At 29.1% G+C, this 12,174-nt stretch overlaps 1 protein-coding gene across 1 annotated transcript in view; it reads left to right on the top strand.

Moving 5' to 3' along the window:
• The window catches only part of LOC106681324 (midasin), a 416,397-nt gene that overhangs the window by 337,863 nt on the left and 66,360 nt on the right, over positions 1 to 12,174 (top strand). Inside the window, exon 38 of the mRNA XM_067047592.1 lies at positions 5,101 to 5,263. Within this exon, the coding sequence (XP_066903693.1) occupies positions 5,101 to 5,263 (163 nt within the window). The remainder of the gene's footprint in view (positions 1 to 5,100; positions 5,264 to 12,174) is intronic.

The following is a 12,174-nucleotide window of genomic DNA, read 5'->3' as shown; positions in this document are numbered from 1 at the left end:
TTAATTAGGATTTTTATTTTTTTGGCAGAATATTTGCTAATGGTAATTCATTTATCATATTATTTATTTAAAAAGTTCTAATAATTTTGGAATGCCAAATTTTAAACATATTTGTCTTTAAATTTCCTCTAGTGTATCTATACAAACCGTAACTGCTGAATAATTTTTGGTACAACAAAGAAATTAAGGATTTTATGTTTAAAAGATAGAGTTTACTTAGAATAAGCAAATATTTTTCTATGTATTTTTAAGAAAATACCAAAACTAAACTTGTACAACAGATTTGGTGGAAGGGAAAAAATATATGCTATAAACGTGTTTCTGTCGCTAACACTGCGTCTTCATTGTATGTCAGTAACAGAACACTGTACATGGACGCACATGTATAAGAGGCAAGTTTTGAAGTCGAGTTACTTCATTTCATTATAAAATATGTGGCCATCATTATCGAAGCTATAACAAACATCAGTATAACTAATACCGTAAAATAATTCCAGGATCTTAGGAACAATTTCGCAATTTTTTTCTTTTATTCCCTTCAATTCCAAATCAGCGAATTGATATGAATGATTCTAAATTTTAATTGTAACTACTTGTATATGATCTGAGACGGAAAATTTAATTCTACAAATTGTCTTATTTTATTTTTAACAGATACTAATTATTAAAGTAAAAGAATTCAGATTATGAAGAAGATGGACAGGGTTCTTGTCAAAAGACAAGCAAAAATAGTTAACAACTATTTATTTTCCGAGTTTCGCCCCAGTTTGTAGGGCTTTACCAGGGCTATTAAAGTTGATATCTATGGCTACTTTTCGTTTTTTAGCTTTTTATTGATAACTTTATGTGAATTTCATAAAAGTTGCTAAAGCTATCAACTTGAACAGACCTGATGAAAGTGGAGCGAAACTTCGGAAAATAAGTAGTTTTTAACTATTTTTGCTTCTCTTTTGTTCCTAACCATGACCATCTTTTTCATAATCTGAAATTATACTGTCAATTATTTATATATAATAAAATAATTCAGGTTTTAATAAAAACCACTTAAATGCGATTGAATTATTAGAATTTATATGATGCATTTTGAACTGAGCTGAGTTTGCTAGTTGACCTTGAGTGTATCTGTTACCTTGTTGTCTCAGCTAACATTTACTCACTTACAATAGGCAAACATTTCCAGTGTACAAACCTAATAGCCTAATAGTAACAATCAATAGACTATCAAAATCGTCTCTATCTAATGTTCAATCAAAATCTAAGTACAAATATTATCTTTTGCGTCAAATCCATTTAGGGTTAATTAAAATAAATATTAGATGAATTTAAAAAAAAACATACATGTATACTTATATAACCCTAATTTACATACATATTTCATATATGTGTAAATATTACGACATGGGTGACCTTCATTGTTTTTCATTTACGATGAAAAAGGTGGTTTTTAAAATGTTTTTAGTAGATTTCTATAATGAAATTTAGTCAAACCAGTGGTCCAACATTGAAATTTCAACTAAGCTTGATTTTGATGAATATTTATTAAAAATTAGATTATTTTTATAGGCAGATTTTTAAATAGGCTGCTTTAGTTTTAATTAATTTTTAAAAAATCTATAATAAATTTATATTCCAATCAGGTTACATTTAGACTGAAAAACTTTCTTAGTAGATTATGTAGCTTAAAAGAATTGAATCTAATATTGCGACTTATTCATCATGGATTAGTACGTTATGCCTACATGATATTTAGGAATTCGTGCGACCCAGAATACCTCAAGTTCGGTAACTTAATTGATTAATTAATTTTAGCATCTTATGCCTTGCAAAGGAAGGGGCTGATAAAAACGTAATTTTGATTCATGTTGTCAAAAGTAGTTTAATCATTTTAAACCATTTTAAAAAAAAAATTGTATATTTGAAATTGATCCTATGCAACTCCTTTTCAATCTTATTGAGGAATGCACTTATGAAACTCTTTCTGCTCTAAGGATGCAACTCACGATTAAAATATTGATTTCAATATTTGAGCTGACTTACTCTCTCAACGCTCCTATGTCTGGGATTACAACTTAATATGCTCGACGGCTTTCATGATTGCGTTGTCCTTGAATCTAAAGTCAAATTTATTAACTGTTCAAAGTCAAGAATGATGAATATTCTAAGGAGAAAAAAAATACATCAATTTGAAATAACAATAACCATTAATTATTAAAAATTTTAAATGATTTTTTTTTTAGTCCGTGAAAGGTGTACTCTTGAGCAGTTTGCTCATTTTGAAAAATAAACGTCTATATTTTCGTAATATTTCATCTTTTTTTTTTATACTTTTGCCTGCCTTCCGTTAACCCTTTAATGTTGTTATTGCCGCTTTTTTATGTTATTCCCTCTTTTACATCCCTATCTATACTCAATTTAGTTTTTCTCTGGCCTCTTCTCAACAGACAAGTAAAAAAGTTGGAGACTCCTGCAGAGTTAAAAATATTTTTGATTCTCCCGTGAGATTGGTATTCACATTGAACGAATGTACATTAATGAACAAGTGAATTGTACATAATTAGTCATACTGAACACTCTTTTATTTTTAATTAATTGTATTACGAGATAAGAATTTAATGACTAAAAAAACATTTGGAGTTACAACATTGAAGTGTGTGGACGTGTTGTGTATATTCTCCAACAACATAAGGTTGTTTTAGATGGTTTATCATGAAATAATATTAATATTAATTAGTACTATCATGATTCTGAGTACCAGATGCAAATAATTTGTTAATTTTTTAATCATTATTAATTATATATAATCATGTATACAGGCGCATGCGCGCGCACAGACTTGTATACACAGTATCGGCATTGGTTCCTAACTTCCTTGGAATTAATCTATTTAGGTATAGTTTAGCTTTATTGTTAAGGCAAGCCTGGTTTTAAACTGAAGGAGATTGTAATCCTTTCTTTTGTCTGGTTCAAGAGCGATAGAGTTCGGGGAAGTCTATATAAGATTTGAGCTTCTGTCAGCACTTTTGATGGTGCTACCATGGATTGTTCTGTTGTGTTCATCCATCTCTTGAAGGTTAAAAGATGTCATAAAATATACCTAAAGATATTTCATATCTGTTCCCAATTATATTTTAATCGTTACTGCCATGTAGTATAAGAAGCGGGGAAAAAAAGGCGGTTATTTCATTCCAATTGTTGATTACTTTAGTGAAAACTATGTATAATTAGTAGTCTAAATTGATGAGTCTGCCAAGAATAAATTAGGGGAATAAAAAATGGCGGTTTTTTTAAAACGTTATATAAAAAATTGTTCATTCAGAGCTATATATCATAAAAACTACCAAAAACACTAGAAAACCTTAGAGAACACCATTTAAAGTAGAGTAAATGTGCTAAATATGAACCTTAATAGAGCTATTTACGTTCAATAATTCTAGAGATATAGCTTTTCAAAAAGCAACACTTTATAAAAAATGTAATGAAAAATTAGTAGTTAGTGAATTTGTTTTTGAGAAATCTATATCTCAGGAACCATAATACGTAAAAACTTAAAGTTAGTTAAATGTACTATAAAATAGGTCATAACGTTTATCTTCGTAGGAGTAATATATTTTATGATATTTCACAAAAGAAATTCACAAAATGTTAACTTCTAGTTGTTCGGATAAAATCTTTATTTTTGAAAAATGTATCTCAGGAATCCTAAGACGTCCATATGTCTGCCAGCAATCAAAATAAAGTTAATTTAACTTTCTATAAAGTGGTTTAAGTCACGCATCTTCGTATGGGTAGTAGTTTTTATAATATTCGCATATGAATATTATGTTAGCACTGGCAAAATGATATTTTGTCTCAAAAACTACAAATCAATTTATTTTAGCAAATATCATAAAAAATACTATCCCTGCAAAGATAAACGTCATAATATACTTTATAGTACTTAAAATTAGCTTTAATTTGAGTGCTAATAGACATCTCTACGTCGTATTGTTTTTGAGATCCATATTTCTCAAATAAACACTAGCTACTGATTTTTTTGAAGTGTTACTTTTTGAAAAGCTATATCTCGGGAACTATTGAACGTAAATAGCTCTTTTAGAGCTAAAATTTTAGCAAATTTACGCTACTTTAAATGATGTTCTATTAGGTTTTCTAGTAATGTTGATATTTTTAAAGATATGTAGTTCTGAATGAACAAAATTATTTTTATTCTTAATTTAAAACAAATTTCATCCTTTTTTTTCTCTCAACTTTATTCTTTACAACTTTTCCAACGTTTCGACCCTCAGGCCTTTCTCAAGGGTACCTTCATATTGATGTCATTTCCTTTTTAAAATCATAAAAATTCAGGCTAATTGTCTTTGTCTCATATAACCTTTTCTAAATAATTTTTTCCTAGATTTAAACCTTTTTTAAAACACTTTTCTTCCTTCCTTCGTTCACATTTGGAACTTGAAACTTAAAAATGGAGGCTAATTGCATTTGTCCCATATAATCTTTTCTAAATAATTTTAAAAATGTAGGCTAATTACCTTTGTCCCATATAACCTTTTCTGAATAATTTGAATGAATGAAGGAAGGAAGAAAAGTGTTTTAAAAAAGGTTTAAATCTAGGAAATGAAGAGATAAAAGAAAATGACATCAACATGAAGGTATCGTTGAGAATGGCCTGAGGGTCGAAACGTTGGAAAAGTTGAGAGTAAAAAAGGATCAAATTTGTTTTAAATTAAGAATAAACTAAACCACTCTCAAACAAAAATATATAAAATAATTAATCTAAATTTTTTTTTTAACGTTTTAAAACAACTGCCATTTGTTATTCCCACTACCTATATTTGGCATACTCGTCAATTTTGATTAGAAATTATACATAGTTTTTATTAAAGTAGTCGGAAATTGGGGTTAGATAACTGACTTTTTTCTTTTATTGGGCTCTCGTACTAATAGTATTACAATTTAAGGCATATTATTAGATACAAATCATCACTAGATTTTTAAAACTTTGTTTTACTTTCACCATCGAGGCTCATCATAGGAAACTTTTCAACCTAAAATAATTATACGAATTTGAATCTAATACCATGATTAAATATATGATTTCAGGTGGATTATTGGCGCCATTTGGACAGAATCGGTGAGGAAGTAGAGAAGTTGGTCAAGTGGCGAATTGAAAAGATCCTTCTACACTCTGAAGACACCCAGGATGCTTCCCGATTATACGATCTTTGGCACCAATATGTCGGTACTGATGTATCTTTAACTACTGGTAAGTCTTAGTTTATTTTTCATTTAATTAAATAACACCCCTAATTATTCATTATATTTTAATTTTTATGAGTTCCTCCCTTGTTATTGCTATAGTATTTTTTTCAATCTATTAAAAAAAGGTAATAAAATAAATTGATTTCTGAATAGGATTGCTTAAGAGATTAAGATGATAATAAGATAGATGAGGGATAGCTTATTAATATCTTCATTCCATTTTGTTTCACTTTATTGTTTTATTTATGAATAGGTCAGATAGTACATTACTTGCACTAATTATCCTATAAAAATAGTAACTATGTAGAACTGAGGATAACTCTTTTAAGTAGAAGAGTAGAAATGTAACTTATTTCATATAAACACTTTTTTTCATTTTTATTAATTTTATTTAGCACCAAAAATGTTGCACTGATGAAACACTTAAAATATATTAAATTATGAACTTCAAGTTTTTACTTAACACTGTTCACAAAGGTATATCAGTTATTTTTTTAGAAATTATCCTTCAATGATTTCATTACTTTACTTTTTGCTTAAAAATTTTGTGATAAGTTAATGATAGTAAAATACAAAAATGGTAAACAAATAGAATATATTATTAAATTTAATAGTGACAAATACAGGTAAATTAAAACATATAATGGTACAAATTTATTTGTAATGAAGTTTTTTCTTATCGGTTTTATGTTTATAGCTCTTATAGGTATTATAATATAGTGAAAAGTCTTATTTATAAATGTTAGGCTGCAAAAATAAAAATGTTTCGCAAATTATAATTAATAATGTGTTTGAGAGATTGGTAATAATAAGTTATAATGTAAGCTGTTAATTTAATGGATTTTTTTCTATACGTTTCTGAAAAAAAAAACAACAACAGTTTAACAATGAAAGGGCAAATGCATGAATGGACTAGCTAGTGTTAGTTACTCTAACCTCAAAATCCAATTAATACCTGAGATACTTGGATGTAAAAGGAACTATGTACACTTTAAAACATAACAAGCTAAAAAAAAAAAAAAAAAAAAAAAATGAACTTTGTTTTCTTAAAATTTAATATTTGTTAACATAACAACATGAATTCACTAACTTTAAATTTGCAGCCTTATTATTCACTGCATAGTCCTTTGAGTTATTTTTTATTTAATTTAATTTAATTTTTCTAATAATTATTTTTTTAAAATTTATTTTCATTTTAGTAGTTCTTTATTAAATTAATTGTATCACTTGAGATCAATTAAAATTGTATTTATATAGCTTCAAAATTGTATAGCCTGAAGCCTATTTTTTGTGTGTTTTTTTAGTGTTTTCTAAAAACACCCTACCTAATAGTTAAAATTTTATTAAATAAATTTCACTTATATCTATCATTTTTATGTGTTATTTTGGCACTAACCGATAGATGCTATAATCTGGTCGAACCATATCGGATGTAATATTTTAAATTAATAAAATAAAATAAAAATAACCCCTTCATCCATTTACCTCATACAATTGTAATAACAGATTGTATAATTTCAGTCATATTCATTATATACTGGCTATTTTTTCTTAAATCTGATAGTAGCAATATATCTTACCACAGATAGTATAAGACATAGTAATTTTTTTTTAACTTTTATTAAAATTCATTTTTCCTAAAAATGAAAGTTAGATGAAAGAAAAACAAGAATAGAGGAGATTGAATGGACCAGTTTAAACAAAGTAAATTAAGGGATCCTTTGTTCTAGTGCCCTTTGGAAGGTGTTTTCCTACAATTTCCCTGTTCCCGTTTACTTTTTCATTTAGAACCGTAGAGCACATTCAAACAAACCTGTTAATTATCTGTTCGATGGTAATTACGCCTGTAGCAATTCATGGCGTGTAGACACTACCTTTGTTATCAACATTGTAACAGTGAGGCTATTTTCCTTCATTAGAGTAACCGTTTGTCTGTTCCATTTGTTAGCTTAAAGCTATTAATTTTTCTTCTATTTCCATCCTATGTAAATCAACTTGATATTTCTACTCTTGGTCTGTCTTTGTTGAATTTGAACTCTCACACATCTTAACTATGTTAAGTTTAGAAAAATGCTGACGAATATTTTGAATGTCGGACTTTTTAAGGCTGTTGATAATTGTATTTTGAAGATTGAGAATTGGAACTTTCTTATTTTATACGTAATGATATTTCTCTCTACAGAAAAACATTTAAACACCTGGTTTATCTTATAATAAAAAAAAAAAAAATCGTAAGTTTTACCAAATAAACGGGGTGAGAGATAGGACCTAAATGCCTTTTATTCTTCTTGTACGAGGGCTGTCCAGAAATTAACAGACGTTATGGTCTATCGTGGTGATGGGTGGGGGTAGAGCCGCCATCTTGGTGTCCGAACGTTCCTACATTCAGTACGCATCCAGCTGTTGTAGCGTGAGGACTATGCGTTCCTCACTTTACTCTCTGTGAGTCGTCAAAATGTGCGCTGCAATAGAAAACCCCTAGGCCTAGCCTTGTGACTTATCACCTGCCAATGAAAATCAATGACAAAATTCGTGAAAACTTGTTACAGAGCTGTCGGAACATTTACCCCAAATTTCACGGAGTTTGTTGCATCAAATTGTGGTGGAGAAGCTTGGTTACCACAGGTTGGAAGGTTTATAGAGTAAAATCACGGAGCATAGGCTTACTCCAAATTTCAGACCGGTAATAATGTATAATATAATCTGTAATTTGTCATGGTTTTACTAAGTTGTGGATTTTTCCGGTATGGTCGAGAATAATATTGTCCACAGGTTAAATGAGTCGCAAAACTACTACTACTAAACTTTTGATTTAATAAGAACTTATGGAAACTGCATACAAGGTTTTTTTTTTAATCAAATTTTTATTTATTGACTTTTACTACTCTATTTACATAAAATTACACCTAGTAAATTTGATGTTAGATTATAATGGTATGGTACAGGCTTGTAGAGAAATCGCCCATTGGTACCACTCTTATCACATTTTTGCATTATAAGGTTTTGAGATCTTATTTTCTGGTGCCTAGGTGGATTGTTGGAAATGGAAGTGGAAGCAAGGTTAGAAGCTGGTTCAGGTGGCTAGGGAGTTTATAATGGAAGGATTAATACCTGGTTTGAGCTGGATCGGTTACATATGGAACGTTCAGGTCTTTATGGATGATATTAATTTTGACAAAGTAAAGAACATTGAGGATTTGTGATTGTAAGGATTGGATACGAGAGGAATTCGAAGGTTTAGTGGAGCACCAAAGCTCAAGTCTGTATGTCCAGATTGGCCTTATTAGTTTATAGTTTTAGATCAGTCTTTTGTAATGTATTGGAAGTTTAGACCGTTTATGTCGACGTGCAGTTTCCTGTTTTATTTGTCTTGTTTGAAGATTTTAAGTTAGTGGTTTGTCCTGATGTATTCCGAGGTAGCGGGTCTACTCGACAGGGGGTAAGAGCATTATTAAAGAATACTGTAGGGCAGCCATTAGGAAAATAACTTTATTTTTTAATTTAAACAGTTTAGCCCAAGAATGTGACATTAAATACATCTTCCCCTCATCTGCTTATTTTTTGGAGATGAAAAAATATGGATTATATCATTTTTATTTTTGGATTTATTGTCTTCAATTGGACGGCCATCAAGTTAGGAAATTTGGATATTGTTTGTTTCAAAAAAATTTATATCTACAATATTAGAGCTCAACTCCAGCTTGATGGATTAGACCTGACCAGGCCTACTTGATGTCCTCGGTGTGAGGACCCATCCAGGATTTTGCAGTAATTCTATGAAGGGTCTATAAGACTAGAATACTAAACCCTTCTTCTATTTTATATACATAACTGATCGAATCGAAATTTTACACATCATCGAATCGACAGGAAAGATAGATATTTTTATTTTTATTTTTTTTTTGTTCTGTGTTATTGTGTGCGCTCATTGAAGTAACATCCTTAATTATTCGTTTATAATAATTGGCTTAAGTGCTTTGGATTTTAAATAAATAATTCTAAAATATAAGTTGTGTATCAAATAGCTTTTCGTAGCACTAAGTTATATGCTCTTTCAAAGTCTATTATGAAAATTTAACTAAACTGAAATATATATTTTATTTTATTTATAATCTTAGATACTTTCTTGAGACTGGTTAATGTTGTTTAAATAAATAATTTATTTATTATATATTTTACATTAGTATAAATCTTAATTATGACGTATAATACTTTGTCACAATTTGCTCTCTAATTCGGATTTTAAATTGACATATTCTAACTTAGAATATCGTCCTCGACATTTGTATATAATATATACTTAGAACAACGACATGGGACTCGTGCATTAAACTTAAACGTCAGAACTTCATAATGGATTGAAAATTTCACTATCCATATTCCATTAACAAATTATATACTGAGACAGGAACCAACTTTATCAACATTTCAACTTCTATACTACGTACAATATATCTCTACAATAAAAGTGAGCTCTAGTTGTTTGTAACATCTCTCACTGAGTGAGCAGTACCTCTAAAATTGAAATTATTTATAGCGGTTTCCATTATGCTGTAGATTTGCAATAAAGTTAGGTTTAAAATTTGGAATTTTTTTTTACTGGCTTAAAAAAAGTTATTTCCAATACGTTAAACTATTGTTATTCAAGTAACTCGAAAACTATTCCTCTTAAGGGAGATTATAGCCCCTGATTTGAAACTTAATGAAATTATTTAAATCGGACTCATATTAGTACTGATTTGAATTTTTGATCCATGTATATTTTGTAAATATTAATTTATAAAGGCTGAAAGCTATTATATATATCCTCAATATATTTATTAGAAATAATGTTATGATGAAAATAAAAGAATTCACATATAAATAAATTTTCCGGTTTTTCAATTGTTGTATATTTATATTAAAATGGGACTTTCATTTGTGAAGAATTGCTCGTAAATTATTTATTATGTCTTTTGGCATGTTCTGGTATTTAAAGGTTTGGAAATATTATAAATCCAAACATTCAAATTTGTGACGAATTTAATTTTTAATTTGTGCCTCTTTCACTTGAGATCATGCTTTACATGATTTTGTTTGGTGCTACCAGTATATTAATTTAGAATTACAATCCAACATTCCTGGTTAGGAAATTTAAGATATTTGCTTACTTGTTTGCCAAATAAAGTTCCCAAAAACATTGCATTGAGCTTAAAATTGAATGAAAGAGTAACCCAAATTTGTATGTAATCCATGCATAATAATTGTCACGATAATCTGATGAATAGCTACTACCCATAAAGGGTTTGTTGTTCAGCAGGGACTACTGTTTTTTGAACAATGGTTTTCTCCTTGGAGGTGATTTGTGCAAGGTCACGGTTTTTTTTTCCATATAACGACACCCACTTTGTAAAGGCTGGGTGGACCCATGAGGGTTCCAGAACCAGATTCCCAGGAGTTAGACAGTGCTGTACTCACTGAACTACCCTACTCCCTACCAAAGCAAACTACCCCAAGAATATTTTATTTTAACCAAGTATAAATAAATATAATAATTGATATCAACTTTCAATTGGTTTCTTTAAATCTAGATATATTGATGTTCAAATTCAGTAATTGCGAAGCAATTCTGTTGGGGTTCAGCTAGTGCAGTGGTTCTCAAATTGGGCCCCCAAGCATATCCCAAAGATGCCGCAAGCAAATGCCTCTTTTTCAAAATATTGCAAAAAAGAAAAAAAAAAATTACCGTGTATTCCAGCATTTGCACATTTTTTTTCTTCTTTTCCCCAATATGCCTGTACAACTGCTCTAAGGATTATCTTTGCAGATTTTACTTTTTATTGGGCGGGGAGGTGCGAATTTCTTCAGTCTGAGATTGGTACAGTAAATTTTTTTTGTACCCCAAGAAAGGTGCTGCGGTGAAAAACGTTTGGGAACCGCTGAGCTAGTACATTGATAAAAGGAACTTCGGTTACGGCGCGTTCAAATACCTTACCTGCAACACCATCAGTACATTCAGGCTTCAGTATTTGTTCAATTTTAAGGAGTTCTTTTTTTTTTTTTTAATTCATTATTATTACTTTCTACATGTTCTCGTAGAAATTGTCTCCAATTATTTTTATTATTCCTAAATGTATTAATAATTAATTATTAATAGTCTATAACTAGTCAATTTATATTTGAATTCCTTTAATGGAAATTATTTTATTTTTAGTTATTTTCCATTTTTTTTTTTTTTTTGATTTTAATTTATTACGTTTTTTGTTAATTTCCGAAGGCGAGATAAAATAAACCCTTAGGTGGGGTTATTTAATTAGCTGTTGATTACAGTGAAGAGTCAAGTAGCTAGCTACCTTTAATTTAATTCGTTGTCGCCGCCGAGATCTAGATAAAAATTGTACTAATTTCCTAAGTGTTTCTTTCTACTAAACCCACTACTCCTCCATAATTGCTGTTTAACGTTTTGAGAGGGGCTGTACTTTGAATAATAAACAGTTTGCAAATTAGAAGGCCCTTCAAGTATTAGAATATTAACGACTTTCACGGGCCTTTAGCACTTTCAAATATTTAAACAGTTTGTTTTAAACGGGCGATAAGGTCAACTCTGTCTCTTTGAAAATATTTTAAAAAATATATTTGTTGTTAAAAATAATTAATTAGAGAACGAAGTTAACAATAAATAAAAATGTCGCAATAAATTAATTATATCTTTTATACTAATAAAAATTAATGTACGTTTAACTTTTATAAATCATTTAAATAAATTAGTAATGGAATTATATTTAAAATAAATTGATCAAAGGAATATTTAAAAATATTTATTTATTTTTTCAATGTACGATTATCGTACTTTTGAATATATTTCTTTCCAAAGGGCTATTTTGTACTGTTGTAAAAATAAATAAATAGCCTTTTATTTGCCTATATTGAATTTAT

Source organism: Halyomorpha halys, unplaced genomic scaffold, assembly GCF_000696795.3.
Source record: "Halyomorpha halys isolate HHAL.00 unplaced genomic scaffold, Hhal_1.1 Scaffold327.1, whole genome shotgun sequence".
Classification (NCBI taxonomy): Eukaryota; Metazoa; Arthropoda; class Insecta; order Hemiptera; family Pentatomidae; genus Halyomorpha; species Halyomorpha halys.
The sequence above is the reverse complement of the archived record's forward strand: the minus strand, read 5'-3'. Positions and strand labels throughout refer to the sequence as shown.